At 35.9% G+C, this 17023-nt stretch overlaps 1 protein-coding gene across 1 annotated transcript in view; it reads left to right on the top strand.

Annotated features, from left to right (window-relative positions):
* The window catches only part of LOC145254859 (uncharacterized), a 32598-nt gene extending 29486 nt beyond the window's left edge, over positions 1 to 3112 (top strand). The window contains exon 6 of the mRNA XM_080113714.1: positions 1834 to 3112. Coding sequence (XP_079969840.1) covers positions 1834 to 2239 — 406 coding nt within the window. The 3' untranslated portion in view covers positions 2240 to 3112. The remainder of the gene's footprint in view (positions 1 to 1833) is intronic.
* The last annotated feature ends 13911 nt before the right edge of the window (positions 3113 to 17023 follow it).

Consider the following 17023-nt stretch of genomic DNA (forward strand, 5'->3'; position numbering starts at 1 on the left):
GTACTATGTAGGGAGTTGGGCAGTAAGATGTTGGTTCACGTTAATCTTGACCTTTTGCATGTCAGTACAGTTGGGGAAGCAGGGAGCCGGAATGGAATTCCAAAGGCTAGCGGTTCTAGGGAAGAAACTACTGGAGTAGAAAGCTCTCCTACATCTAGGGATTTCCACTGTGTAGGGGTGGGATTTAGCTGCTTGTCGGGTTTGTTGAGGGTATTTACGTTGTGGGGGCACAAGTGCTTGCAGTTCGTCAAAGCATTCACCATTAAAATACTTGTAGAACAAGCAGAGGGACGCAGCATGTCATCATTGGGACAGAGGCTGCAGCTTAGATAACAGTTCATGACCTATCAGGTTGGAGACTCTCTTTTGTATCTGCTACTAGTCTCTCTAGAAGCGAGAGACTAGTAGCAGATGCACCAGCCCAAATATGACAACAATACTTCATACATGGGTGAATGGTGGCCTTATAGAGGTACAGGATACTTTCGGGCATTAGTAGCTTTCTAGCACGGTAGAGAGAGCCTATGTTCTTTACAGCAGTCCTGGCAATGCTCTCAATGTAATTGTTCCAACTCATGTTTCCTGTGAATGTTAGGCCAAGAAGTTTAAAAGAAGTACTTTCAGATAATGAATCTTTGGCCATTGCTATTCATAGTAGAGAAGGTTTCTTGTAATTATTGAAGGAAACCAGTTTAGTCTTGGCAGCATTGAATGTGACCATTCATTTTTGTCCCCATTCCACTACAGATTGGAGGTCATCCTCTAGTGTTTCTGCCATTTCCTTAGATATATATTCATTTGTTTTCCTGTCATGCCTGTTATAGAGCATGGTGTTATCAGCATATATACCCATCTCAGAGGCAATTTTGTCGGGGAGGTCATTTATGAATATTAGGAATAATAAAGGTCCAAAGATAGACCCCTGAGGCACCCCCGCATTTATATTATATTGTTTAGATGTACGACCGTCGAGGACAACCTGGATTTTTCTCTTATCTAAGAAGGATTTAATAATGTTAAGTATTTGTTTAGTGATACCGTATGATCTGATTTTACTGAGAAAACCTTCATGCCATACCCTGTCAAAATTCCAAAGTCTAGCGGTTCTAGGGAAGAAACTACTGGAGTAGAAAGCTCTCCTACATCTAGGGACCGATCTACCCTTCCTGCTTTGTCCAGTGAATGGTATATACGTTCAGAGATTACAGTTAGGATATCTGCTGTATTAGAGCCATTTGCTTTTTAGTGTTAGTATGAATCACTTTGCGATTCAATCACTACAGTAATCTGTTGTCTCATATCTGTAGCAGTTACAGAGAACTACTTTCTCTAGCAAATCAATGACCCCCACCCCTCTAAGTTCTTCAGCCACAGGGTGCATTGATTCATCTGCTCCCTAAAGTCTTGAAGGAACGTCAGTCAGTCAGGACCCAACTTTCAACCAATCAACACCTCTTCTCTAGTCCCCTGTCCACTTGACATCTTGCTCTAGTATCGACGGCTTCCATTGGAGACAACTGCTATTAGTTGAGGATGACACAGTATTGACTGATCGACGACTAAAAAACATCTTTCTGTTCCTTCTTCTTTTTTTGCCAGTTCCTGCTACCAATAAATATCCTAACTTTGATTGTTAAAAAGAAGTTTGTTGTTTTTTTGTGCTGTGTTCTTTAAACATATTTTATTAGAAAAGTAAAACAATTACCTTTCCTAAATATCTCTAGGATAAAACTGATTATTTTTCAGCATCTAAAATCTGTCTAGTCACTTAAATCAACTAAATGTAGTTAGAATATACACACGTTTTATTTCTAATTCCATTTTATTTTTCAGGTGTAATAAAGTGACCATTGCGGTTCCTGCCATCGACACCAGGAAGGATTCTTGCTATGTGAACGAGTTTCAAGATGAGGATGATCTGAAAGACATTGAAGTGAAAGTCGAAGACCCAAATTGCCAAATTCGAGAGGGCTTCCTTACAACCGATGCGCAACGAGACACGTGTAATAGTATTGATTTCTGGACTGACGATGAAGACTACGAACCGGACAATGACCGCCACTCAAAGCTCAAACCATTCGTTTATGCAATGGGTCATTGTATTTACGAACGCAAATCATCAAATAATGAAATATACATGAACTCTGTGATTCCACCGCCTCCGCAGTTTGAAAAAGACAAGAATGAATATGTCAATATGAACGCAAATCCAAATAAACATTTTAATATCTTCTTGTAGAAACTAAAGGGAATCATTGGACGTGTCAAAAATCAAATAGAAATGTACAATGTGTGTGTGTGGGGGGGGATGCTACAGAAGATCTGAAAAACATTGCTTCTCAGGTTAGTCAGGGGTATTAACGTTGAGGGGGCACAAGTGCTGTGAGTTTTTCAGAGCACATTCCATTAAAATACTTGTAAAATAAGCACAGGGATGCAACATTGCGATGATGGGACAGAGGTTGGAGCTTGGTTCTGTGGAATCTATTAGTTTGGAGACTCTTTTGGACCCTGACTAAGAGAGAGAGGCGGAGTAAATGAACCAGCTAGATAATAGACATTACTCTATACATGAGTGAATGGTGGCCTTGTAGAGATATAAAATTGAATGCAAAAAGGAAAGAGACAGTATTGAGAGGGGGGGGAGAGGAAACAGTAGAATAGTGTGCTTCCACATTAAATAATCCCAAAAAGTGTTGATTTGATATGTCATAAAACTGACAAACGAAATATTGCATGTGTGTGTGTGTGTGTGTGTGTGTGTGCTACAGAAAACCAGAAAAAACATTGGTGCCATCGGTTTCAACTTTAAAACAAGTTTTATTTTTCAAAAAAAGGGTAGTTGCGTTTCAAGCTACTTAGATTTGCCCATTAAAAATATAAAGAAACTAAAATATAAAGAAAAAATCCTTTTCACTTAACCACTCATATATCAGCAAAATTGTCGGTCAAAACTTAATCTTAAAAGTAAAAAGGATTGGAAAAAAGGCTGGAGAGAGTCCAACATAGGCGACCAGATATTGGTCTCCTTTGTTTGGATTTGAAACTGATGGTACCAATGTTTTCCTGATCTCTTGTAACGCATGAATAAATATTATGTTCATATTTTAAAGTTTTGTTAATAATCAAGCACTTCTGCTGGGGTTCTATCATACTAACCTTATATATATATATATATATATATATATATATATATATATATATATATATATATATATATATATATATATATATATATACATACAGACGTGACAGAAAAGAATCGACACCCATAGAAACAGTTTATTTCAACAGATATAATTTATTGAACAAAATAAAAAATAAATGGTCACAAATTTAATAACTAATAGTTGGTTGACATTCCTTTGCTAAACTAAACCAACATCTAAAAATATAAGTAAGTAAATTAGAAAAATTTTTCAATCACACACTTGTTAAATTAATGTCATCTATTCATTTGACACATTCACAAAAAATGTGTGGATCAACGTACACAAAACAAAACATAACAGGAAGTAAAAGTCAGCCGAACCTCTGTCTACCATTGGCCAATGGAAACATTAACTAATGAGCAAGAATAACAATGAATCTGATTAGTTAGCTAGATAAATCAAACAGCGCATGTATATATAAAACATACGGTACTCACAAATTTTGCCAGCTTGTTATTGCTTCAAAAAGTTTGCTATTTGATATACTTGAACCATTAATTTATAATCATAAACATTTCATTCATAAACTTGTTGTAAACAGAAAACAAAATCTTTCTCATATTATTTAGATTATTCAGACTACTATTCTCGTCTTCAGCGTTAATTTCACAACATTTCAGTTATTGTAATTTCAAAACTTTTTCAGGTGTATCTTGTCGAACTCGGTAATCTTTCCGTCAAACTCGGGAATCTGCACATAATTTCCAACGGAACTTTTTATTTAATCCACGGGTGCAGCAGGTTCTTGTTCCAGCAACTATGATTGGGTAAAAGTCCTAAGTAATTTGTAATTTTATTTGGAGTGTTGCTCGTGCTGAGGATTGAACTTTCAACCTCCAGAAGAGTTTAGCTTTACAACTGAATTTTACCAAGTATTTTATCCACGGGTCGTTGTCTGCAAGAAAGATTCCAGAGTTCGACAAGATACACTTGAAGAAGGTCCGAGGTTACATCGACCAAAACATTGTGAAAAAAACACTCAAGATTAGATCAGTAGTTAGAAGAATATAAATAATCCAAATGCTTTAAATAATTAATCCTCATATCATAAATTCAGAAACATAAAAATCTTTCTCATTCTTCATAAACATTAACACTTTGGTAATTTCGATTTTGAAAATCAAGCTGACCCCTCTTAAGTAGTGTGACCTGGAATGATTACTGGTGTGCCACGAAGAGATTATAGGTGGAAGTTACAAGTTGTTTTAGGTAGAAAACAGCTTTCACATCGCTATAATCGGAGGTGTTTGTATTAATAAATACTAACTCACACATTATGACTTATGTGATGTTAACGATAAAATATCAAAACATAAAAATTAAAATGTGTACTAAATCGTTTGTTTAAAGTGTTGGGTATTTTAAAATTTTCGATAATAATAAACATTGGTAAGCCATTATCATTCACCATTATTATTCTATACCAGGTACTGAATACAGGATACGTTTTATTCATCTGAATAAAAATGCTCCTTACATGATCGTCTTTATTTTTATTATTTAATTGCAAAATGGCTTTATGATTAGAAAATATTCATTTTTTTTTTTTTTTTTTGTGGTAGGTGTGTTGCCATGTCAAAAAGGTTGGGAACCACTACTGCTCTAAAGAAAGGAGCCTTTGGACACAAATGCTAAATATTTATTCAAAAAATAAAACAATATTGCGAAACAAAACTATTTGTTATATTAAAATCAAAACAATCATTGAATTAAAAAAAAAAACAATAACATATGATAATTAATTAATAAAATATCCTTTTTTGAAATCAACATGAAAATAAATTAACCTTGCGACTCAAGGCATGAAGCCATTTAGTGTAAAGAGCTAAAAAAATATTATTTCAAGGTCAAAAACTTGCCTACGATAAGTGTTAGTTGAATAGATTCTGATGCAGAAAACAGCAATTTTTTCCTCTTTGTCAAAAACATCGCTCATGGAATATGAGGACTAAAGAACATAATAAAGGAAGTGAGAGTTACGGGACAAACTCAGTACCAGCTTTGCACATAGCTTCACATTGACACTGTTCGCACAAAATACTTTTTGATATCTTCAACCTCCCTGTTATTTCATACAACTTCAATTTACAATATGCCAAAACGAGTTTTCGAGGTTGACCTTCAAACTCTTCAGCTTTACATTCACAGGCAACATGAATTGGAACAAATACATTGAGGACATTGCCAAGAAGATAGGTTCCCTCTATCGTGCTAGAAAATTATTCATACCTGAGTGTATCCTATATGTTTACAAAGCCACAGTTCACCCATGTATGGAGTATTGTTGCCAAATCTGGGCTGGTTCATCTACTAATAGTCTCTCATTTTTAGACATAAAAAAAAGAGTCTGAAGTTTACTAGATTCCTCACTATTGGGTAAGCTCCAACCTCTGTCTCATCACTGCAATATTGCATCCTTGTACCTGTTTTACAAGTACTTTAATGGAATGTGCTCTGATGAACTCATAGTACTTGTGCCCTCATGACGTACATATCCCCGACTAAACCGTTAAGCAGCAAAATCCCATCCCTTCCACTATTGAGGTCCCTAGATGCCAAAAAGCCTTCTAATCTAATAGTTTCTTCCCTTGGACGGCTAGGCTTTGAAATTCCCTCCCTATTTTCTGCTTCCCTAACTCTACTAATCTGCAGAAGTTTAAATGTAATGTGCTGCTCAACTCCCCACAGTACCCCATAAGACATGATCTCAAATAGTAGCCTCTTACGTTTCAAGTGGCAATATGCCTTGTTTGGCATGAAAAAGAGTAAAAAAGAAAAAAACAACTGCCGAATTGGAGCCTCCTGAGCATTCAGCATCAATTGTGTCTGTATGACTGTGTTTTTGGTTGGTTGTTTTTGTTTTACAGCATATCAACCCTTTTCGGGTTATTTAATGCCGAATCCAAAGATTTGGAAGAAAGATTTTTTTAATAGAATATATTTGTTATTTTCACGTCGGTTTCTATTTAACCCATAGTTGGGACCCTAACAGGTACTACCACGCCGGGTCAGAGTGGGCCTGAGAGCAATGGTAATTAAAGGGTGGCTCCACACTCCCCAAAGCCCACAAGCTGGGGCCTCACCACTGGGTATAGTTTAAGGTCATATCCAGGACCCCCATTGAGGGACTTTTACCCTCTGCAGGGGGGCAGTCGGCGTATTCTAATGCCCCACCGACAGGGCCTGAGTGTGTTTTAAGTCAGCATACACTCTCTTAACTATTGTTTATTCTTACAAATGCTGCTCGTCTTCTCAAGGTTGAATGGCAAACTTGCAGAGTGTTTTACCTGACCAGACGAAAACACTATCAACATAGTTCCTTACCGAAAGCCTCCAGAAATCAATCTGAACGAAGAGGTACGACAGCCCAATAGCTCGGCAGCTTCTCAGGAAAATCTACCTCTTTTGAATGTTCAAATATAATTCCTTCTCTGGAAGGTTGGCTTTGACCGCATCTCTTTCCCATCTCTTGAAATCTTTTCACCCCTAACTGATTCTGGCCCTTAATAGCGGTAACCATTTGACCACTCAAGATATCCACTGAAGATAACATACAGACCGTTGTCATTTATAGGGGTTTATCTGCAGACAATCTTGGGCATAAGTTTTATTGCAAACGCTGATCATAGCATAACTTTCTCATTCAATAAGGTATTTAATTTTTCAAACAAAGAAAATATCTCTTGGGTGGTTGGACTCCAGCTAGAGACACTTTCAGATCTCTGTGCACCCCCCTCTTCCTGTACAAGACATTGTGTAGATAAGATGCTAAAAACTGTTCTCATTCTTTGCCAGAAAACGGCAAGATGAGATGGAACTCCAGAACTTAATATTCTGTCTTTGGTCTAAGCTTGCCAACTTAGCATACTTAGATGTTTTAACGAAACATTAAAGTTGATTTTATTATAATGAAGTCAAGATGTTGGTATTTCAACATAAAATACAGCGATCTCCCATTTCTACATTCAATTCACACCAACATCTCATCATAAATTCACTTAAATAACTGTAACTTGTAAACTAATAATTCAATTAGGCTGAAATTTTTATGCCTGCCATTCGAAGGTTAGTACTGTATACAAATCATATGGAATTTTTATTAGTGACACTATCTATATACGATAGGCGTGCAGTAATTAATGCCCCTGACCCACTTCCCATAGCAGTAGAGCAACGAAACTTACATAGAAACCACCTAGAGTTATGCATTTCTCCCATCGTTTGATACAGCTCTGGAGACCGTTTTTGTAGAACACCCCAGGTTGGTCCTCCAACCATGATGTGACTTCAGAAATCAAGGCTGCATCATCTGGGAAACAACTTCATGCCTGGGAAGAGGTGAAAGTCAGAGGGTGCAAGGTCAGGAGAGTAGGGAGGATGGGGGTGGATTTCATAACCACACGCCCATGCTTCTGATCTGGCAACAATGCGAGTTGTGAACCGCAACCGGAGTGTTTTTCTGCAGGAGGAGGGTACCTTTGCTGATCTTGCCCCGCCTCTTGATTTTGATAACTTCCCTTAATTTCCTCAGAAGTGAATCATAATAGGCTCCTGTAATTGTGGTAACCTTTGCCAGGAAATCTGTCATCACTACTCCGTCCTGGTCCCAGAAGACTGTGAGCATGACCTTGCCAGCGGAGGGCTGCACCCTTGCCTTCTTTGGAGGTGGTGAGTCCAAGTGCTTCCACTGCATTGACTGGGCTTTGGTCTCTAGATCATAGTGATGGACCCAGGTTTCATCCTGTGCAATCAGTCTTTTGAAAAACTTTGACTCATCTTCTTGGCACATCTCCAAATTCATCCTCGAGCACTCGACACGTTCTCACTTATGGAATGGTGTGAGCAACCTGGAAATCCATTTGGCAGACACATTATGCATATGCAAATGGTCATGAATGATAGTTTCCACAGACCCTATACTAATCTTGACATCTTGGGCTATTTGGCAAATAGTAATGCGCCGATCTTCCAAAATGGCAGCCTCAACTTGACGGACAGATGCCTCATCAATGACAGAAGGGAGGCAACCAGATCTGGGAGTTGTTTCCACAAACTTCCGGCCATGTTTGAATTCATGATCCATCCTCCCTACTCTCCTGACCTTGCACCCTCTGAAATTCACCTCTTCCCAGCCATGAAGTTGTTTTTGAAAGGAAAACATTTCCTAGATGATGCAGCCTTGATTTCTGAAGTCACGTTGTGGTTGGAGGACCAACCTGGGATGTTCTACAAAAACGGTCTCCAGAGCTGTATCAAACGATGGGAGAAATGCATAACTCTGGGTGGTTCCTATGTAGAGAAAGACTAATAACTGTGCCAAGTTTCGTTGCTCTACTGCTATGGGAAGTGGGTCAGGGGCATTACTTATTGCACACCCCTCGTATGACGTTGTAAAACGCTGGCATTGTGAATACAGTATTGCTGCAGTCTAATTCAAGGAATTCCCAAAAGATTGCAGGTTGTCAAATTGCAGAAGGGCTATTCTACTAAATATTAACTAGTTCATTGTGTTGCATTAATGTCCTAAAGTTATATTTAAATAGCAATTTTCCATTGTGCGGACTTTCTTTTTGCCTCCACAATTTGAAGTTATTTTTTAAATTGACGTGAACACTAGAATATTTCAATTAAATGTCAAATATGAACAGGTAAAAATTATAGAAGAATAAAAGGCCAATCAAATGAGGTATAGTTTGTTTGAACAGTTACATTAAAATTAGCTTAAATTTGCAGTTTTTGAAAAAAGCGGACTTTCTTTTTTGGATACGGTGGCTCTGGAATAGGTTTTTTTCAGGTTATGATGTGGAATACAATATTTTTCTGGACCCTGGTTACGGTATTTGCCCTGCCTTACGGTGTTATCTATAATGTTATTTGATTATATACATGTGTATTATATACAGTACTGTATTTTGTTGTTAATTTTTAAAATTTAATATATATATATATATATATATATATATATATATATATATATATATATATATATATATAGCATTGCATGGCATTGCTCGGTCATAAAATACGTTTAAATATTATATTTTAATAAATACAGATTATATCACAGAACCAATTCTCTATTGATTATTATATTATACCTAACATATAGTAGTGATTTCAAAAGTAAAGAAACTTGTGTGTAATGATGCCAAGTAAACAAAGCCCACAGCAGATATAGCCGACGTCTAATCAACCCTATTGAATCCTTGATGTAACGAACATTTGTATCGTCTATGAACATATCGTTTATTCCTCTGGGGAGTCGATTGCCGTACCAGAAACGTCCCCACGACAATCTAAGTTAGTCTCCCGTCAAATGATTGTGTTACACGCGCGCGCGCGCACGCACACACACACACACACACACACACACAAGCATACAAATAAATACATATTGGTCTTTATTATAGAGTGCGTATGTATAGTTATATAAACTAGTGATGGACGATTCCAATATTTTTCCAGACGATTCCCACAAAATTATCGCTTCTGATCTAAATTCCTGTTTTTTTTTTTAATTTCTAAATATTTAGTTATAGTTTTAAATTTTCGGATTACTGTACAATCCCGTGCAATGTGTACCTATATTTTCACAATTATATAGTTACACTTGTGGGGGAGGGAAGTACATTACATAATAAAAATTTTTTTCTTTAACCTTTGATAAATTCGTGTCGACTGAATTGAGATGTGATTCCTATGAATGCTAAAAAGTAAATGTCTTTAATTGCGACACTCTTTCCTCCTCAGTTACGTTAGAATTCGCTTTCCCCCTTATCCCCCCCCCGAAAGCAAGGAAGTTTTCACAGGAACATGTTAACTCAAATTATTTTCAACCCATAAAAATCGCCCCTCCCAATTATTACATCTATGTGAAAGCAGTATACCAGTGTGATTTAGAAATTATTATAAGACTTGGTTAGTTTTCACTAGATGTGACTATGTTGATGGATTAAAAGGGTTGATATGTCATTTAAAACAAACGTCGGGATTCAGGCGGTGGAAAAGAAAAAAAAAAGTCAGAAAAAGACAGAGAAACAAAGAAAAACTTAGGCAAAGTGTGTTAACTGTTTGTGGAGGTCAAAACAAAAGAGGATTGATAAAAAAATATTCTATTTTTTCCCAAATAAAACTTTTGAATTATTTTGGACAATAAAAAGAAAATATTAAGAGAGAGCCTTCTTAATCCCCCACCCCCACCCCGCCGCCGGGGACTTGGGAAATAACAATTGATTGACGTTTTGATAAAAAAGTAACGGACTTTATCCAAGAGTGTTAAACATTTTTCACTGTGAGATCCTCCCCTACATATCTGCAGGAGGGATTCAATGCTAGGGAGATATTTGTCCATTTGTTATTTTTTTTTTTGTTTTTTGTTTTTTGATTTTTTTTTTTTTATCAGAACAAGAATCATGACCTATGTCAAGCAAAGCAAGCTGAGTTTCTGAAATATGTCAAGTGGTAAAATTGTTCATCAAAAACTGAAAAGGAGATCACACATCACTGTGGATAATACAGGGTTTATAATTGAATTACCTACCAAAAGACCCTTCCCTGTTGTTGAAATTTTGATACCGAATTAATCAGAATGATTGTGGTTAACATAAATTTAGAAAATACATTTCTGATTTCCGGGACTGGTCATAGAGAAGAAGGTACCTCCTCTTCTCATGATGGCAGGGAGAAATGAAAAATAGATGAAAAAGAAGATAAGAAAAGGCAGGATATAAATCCGTTGAGCATTCCAGTGGTAGAAAGGCAGATTCTCACATATCAGAACCAGTAAAAGTGGCAAGAAATTAAAACGATAAACTATATTTGAGAATTATGAATTAAATTTTATTGATAGATGGAGGCAGAGTCATCTCCAGCTAATTCTCAATATAAGTCAAGGCATAAATGAACTTTGTGACTTTGATCTGTTGTCTACCGAAATCCACACCACTGAGAGATTACCTCTCGACTTCGGGTGAGGCCACTAAACCTGAAAATTCGCCCAAACTCTGCTCTGCTTGCTCACCATATCCACACCATTTAGAGTCTGACCCTCAATTTAAGGTTGAAATTACTAAACCAAAAGTCGCCCAAACTATCGCTCAAACACAAATATAAGAAATCTAATTCAAGGACTTGCAAACGATTGTATAATATTGTATAATCTTTCAATGAATAATTATTGCTACTTTATCGAAAAAGACCAGTCATCAACATGTTATTCTTTCTTCTTTTGGCTTAAAATAGTCTTTGCTCTCCAGTTATACAGACTTTGATGACCAGTGTTGGGCGATTTGCCTGCTTTTCACAATATGGGAGAATCGTGATTTATCGGACAGGACCTTTCAACATTCAGGGCCTTTTCCAGAGTGATCGCTTAGTACCAAGTGACCAACCAAGATCCAGAACGTCCACATTTAGTGACATCACTCACTGGACATCGTTGGAGGGTACACAGAGACTTTACTAGACGACTGAAAGAAAAGAACCCAAGAATGTCTGCTCAATATCCCCATTCTGTGCCTTTAAGTCTAAGAAAGTGAAAAAAAAAAAGAAATCTCAATGACTTACATACCAGCCTTATTCACTTTGCCCAAACATTCCCACACACTAGCACTTTCTTCTTCTGCTAAAACAATCACTTTTATAAGCAATTTAAATTAAATGTTGGCATAGTTTTTGGCAATACTCAAAGATTTTAGTTTTACCGGTAGTTTAAAATCAATAAATATTTAGCATTTTATCATTAGTACCAGCAATGGAGAATTAAGTTTTAAACAACAACAAAAATTAAAAGAATCGCTTGGGGGGGGGGGGAGTAATATATAGCTACAGCAGCCTAGAAAGAAAAATGGCTGTTGAGTCCTGTAAATGATGTTCGTGACAATGATTTCATGCAGATGAAGAAATAATCTTCTAATTTGTCATGAAGCTGTCTGACAATTTCGAAATGATTCAATGGATTGGCAAGCATCACTTAATAGCCAATTCTTGGAGGTATGGAATCTGTAAATTACCATGCGCATTAATTGAACTGTTATTACAGTCCATTGATGGTTGGAAATGGAAATGTTCAAAAGATTACAAAAATCACATATTTTTATGATTCATGGAAAAAAAAGCCGGCCATATTGTTTTGAATTGTGATCGTACACAAAGAGAAGTAACTCTGGTTATAAAAGTATAAAAAAAATATATAAAGCCAAATTTTTCAGGAAAAAGGGCCAATAAAAGCCAAATGGAAAATGTTCTGTATAAATGCTATATGAAATAAAAATGGCTATATTTAAGATGTTGACTCCAAAATATTTGTGTCATACTTTTTATGTTTTTTGAGGAAATCAAATTTTTTTTAGATAAAAACACTTGCGTTAAGGAATATTAATAATATTAATATTAATCGTTTTCATATTTTTAAAGCGAGTACTCTAACTCCACCCCCAATATAGGATTCTTCTTTTTTAGGCGATTACATGTTGCAGAAAAAACAATTATTTCAGAATTTAGAGTGGAGAGATTAGTTGTTTTTTTTTAATATATGAAAGCAATTCCAAAAACCGGCCAAACACAATTTTTCAAGGCCAAACTGCTTGAAAAAAGGCCAAATTCATGAAATTTGGTTTAAAAGGGCTAATCTAGAAATCTATTTTCATTAAAAAGGGCTAATCTGGAAATCTATTTTCATTAATAATTAAATTTTAATCCCTCTCTCTCTCTCTCTCTCTCTCTCTATATATATATATATATATATATATATATATATATATATATATATATATGCATGCAGGCGCACATATGTGCATATATTTGCCTGCCAGGGTGGGGATGTATGTGTATGTGTACATGTGAACGTTTCTTTAAGTATATATGTGTGTACGTGTGCATGTGTGTACTGGCGCCCGCGAGCTAACCCTCTCCAAACAATTAACAACAAAATAAAAACTAAATAAATAAACCGAATCATAGCCCCCCTACCCCCGCCTCCGAACATAAGCGAACACCCAACAGGTAAAGACATACTTACAAGAAATCACCTCACCAACGAGACGCCAAAAAACTTTAACATTAAGACCCGAATTTTAAAGTAACCCCCCCTCCTCCTACCCCCACATATCCCCTTCCCCCATCATGTATCCCTATGCCCTCAGCCACACCAGAAATGAACTTCCCAGACCCTCCCCCACAAGTTCCTTAAACTCCAAAACTAAAGCATTACCGACATACCAAGACCCCCCCACCTTTGCCTCTTGTTCCCTTCCTCTCTTCCTTCCGCCCTCCTCACACCCCTCCCCTGACCTCATTCACTCTTTCATCCCATAATAACGAACATTTCTGTAAAAGTCTGAGGAAGCTACAGACGGCCAAAAAAACGTCCGGGTAGCTGAAACAATAATGTAACTTAACAGAAAGATACAGTAATAAAAAATAAAACGTATATATATATATATATATATATATATATATATATATATATATATATATATATAATAAAAGAGGCACAGTTTTTCTCCTCTGGACCAAAATACCATAGATTTACAACAATAGATGGCACGTACAAATTAATTATGTTTACACCATTAGCCATTACCTTATTTAACTATAGAAGGACATTTTAGACACATTAATTCATAATATTAAAACATTAGATTTATTCCTAGAAGAATCATCATCATCATTATCATCATCATCGTCATAACCTACAGAGGAAGTAGTTCCAATTTTACTCCCTATTCCATAAGTCCTCTTACAACCTCATTCTTCTGAATTTATACTTTTTTCTACTTTCCTGTGTCTACACCGTTATTAACTGGCTACTGAATTCATATACATTGCATACTCTTACTACTTTTCATCTACACAAATAATAATTTCTCCCTTGTTGAAATCCGGCCCAGCTGATTGGCTGAAAAGTAGACATTCTCAAATTCCGCTATTCGCTTCTTCCACCAATAAACGAATGGTGTGCCACTTTAAAACACGCTGCTATTTTTTACATATCCATTCAAAAATTTTGCTCTATATTTACTACTTATTAATTAGCTACGATAACTTTGCTTTTCTGAACTTTTCAGCTATTCAATTAACTTATTCATGATGTTATTATATTCATTCTTCATCAACAGACAACCGAGACATTACACAGCTACATGAAACTACTTCTCATTCCACTCACTCCCGTCTCTGTTATTTCTACATATTTCTTTTTATTCATGTCTACTTTTATTGAGCTAAAACGTAAAACACAACAATTGATTTTTTTACTTTTCCTTTGCTTCATAATTATAATATTTCGTTTACTCCATTAGGGAGAGAGAGAGACAGAGAGAGATTGGGAGGGAGAGACAGTTAGAGAGAGAGAGAGAGAGAGAGAGAGAGAGAGAGAGAGAGAGATCTTCTGTGTTACACTTTTATTTAGGTCACTAATTGATTCATGCATCATAAGGGTTAATTTGAAGCCAATTAAAGTGACAATTTATCTTGGCCAATTCACTAAAAGTGTTTACTTTTTCTTTGCCTCCTTTTCCACTTAGCGTTACACGTTCTATGCTTGTGCCTTGGAACTGACAACACCTTTTTTTTTTGCTTGACACAGTACTAGATGCTATTTGCACTTTTCCATAGGAGATTGCTTAATTTTTTAACTGTTTTTTTTTTTTGTACCTGTGGGCTCACAAGGCAAATAACTAATATTAAATGTTTTGCTTCTATTTATAAACCCACGTAGGTCACAAACCAAAATATAATTGTAGCTTACTTTAATGTATATTTGAAAGATACCGGAGAGTAATTTAGATACTTTTAATTATTTGTAAATGCAAATATGTCACAAACCTAATTAATTTGCTGGAAATATATTTCTGTCAAAAATACACAAAATGACAAACTACTCCTCCACTCACAAAAGGGAGTTTTATTCTGAAAGCTATTCTTAACATAAGGAGGTTAGTGGTGTTCTTTTTGAAAGCCGTTCTAGACGTGAGGAGGTTGCTGGTTAGGCTACAACAATAACAATGCCAACAGAAGTACTTTCATTTTGTACACGAGGAATGGCATACTAACACTGGGCACGGGTCCTGCTAGTAATTAATAATTAACATTTTCATTAAGAATTAGTTTTCATCGTTTTTCATATTTTTGGATATGTCATGAATTTCGACATGACAATTAAGTAGATACCATTGGTTTTAATTGAAATACAATATTTTGATTTTTGGATTTTGCTACAATAACGAAAAAGAACCGAATTATCTTTATAATTTCAACATGGAGTAAGAATTTCTTTCAGTTTCAGTTTTTATGAAAAACTTGAACTGAGCAAATATTTTCTTTATAGGCCACTGCGCCTACACATTACACGTTTTTGGAATCAGAAATTAAAATAATTTTTTTCCTATTACGGATTAATCGTCCCAACACTAATATGGACACACACCTACAAAGGCAATTATCATGTTTAACAATGGTAAAAGAAATATAATAACAACATCTAGGTCTTTCTAAAAATAAAAAAAAAATAAGGAGGAAAGAAAGAAAATCTTTTTTATTGAGAGAGCTCCAAAAATTAAAGATGAAGGAAGTTGTGTTATCTTTGAATGACAGCTGGACGCACTTGATGGTAAGTTGAAAAGCAAATGAAAACAAAAAAAACATTGACACAAAGCAAACAATTAACTTTCAGACTGACACCTCAATTAGCCAGAATCTCACAGACGAAGAAAACTAAAAAAGAAAAGAAAATTTCCATGGGAACAACAGATTCTGTTTGGATTGTTTGATGCTTTGTATGTCCATTGGTTTATCAGGCTTCATTTTTTTTTGTTTTATTTACTTGGGGGAGTGGTCACCGCTTACCAAGGCCCAGAGGCCACTCTAGAATGTCTTAGATAGATGGTGAAACATGATCAGTAATGGGGGAACTTGGGTAAGGTTTGATTATTTAAGAGGACGTCCCAACAGGAACTTATTTACATTAGACTTGAAAATGACCATGCTATAACTAGCCAGAAAGCAGACACTTGATACTGTATTCCATAGATGGACAGTTATTTTAAAACAGAATTTTAGTCAGTCTGCCATACTTAAAATTACATTTTCTTTGATCTGTAATGCTTAAGTTTGAAATAGCATCTTCTTTCATCTGTCAATCATTTACATCGGCCATATTTTTTTAAATCCTACATAAGATGGGGTTTTACTATGTGTACGACAAATTATGGCACGACAAATACCTCCTGCTGATTTTGTACTAATGTGATATTTAGGCACATTTAGGAGATTGGCTGTTACTTTGTACCATTAATAAAATAATTAGTAGTTTTTGAACACAAAACATGGAATGAATAACAAACCATCTTTTAAAAACAAAACAACGAAGCATTTATTTGAGCAGCAGAAAGTTGGACAGTGTTCGGGTTGAAGAAAGAAAGAAGGCAGTTGTTTACTGTGGAGTCCCGGGTTGGCAGTAGTTGTCTTCTGTGAAAAAAAAAAAATCGATGCTGCAATGTCGAGTGAACAGGGATGAGAGAGAGAAGGGAGAGGGGTGTCTGGATTCTCTGGTCAAGTTTTCCCTCTGCCAGCTGATTGCCGTTCCCAAAAGGGACTAAAAAAGTTCCTTAGGTGACAGATGAATCAATGTGCTCTGCTAGCTGATTGCTCAGTGTGTGGCCGAATCACTCAGTGCATCGTGGCATTGATTCACAAGAGAAAATGGGCTTTTATTTGTGACTGCTGCTACATCGATTTTGGTTTAGACAAACTAGCATGCTGTTTTTTTTTTCTTCTTTTTCTGATTAAAAATTTTTGTAAAAAATAAACAA

This window comes from Euprymna scolopes, chromosome 30 (genome assembly GCF_053919585.1).
Source record: "Euprymna scolopes isolate OS-2025 chromosome 30, ASM5391958v1, whole genome shotgun sequence".
In the NCBI taxonomy this organism is placed as follows: domain Eukaryota; kingdom Metazoa; phylum Mollusca; class Cephalopoda; order Sepiida; family Sepiolidae; genus Euprymna; species Euprymna scolopes.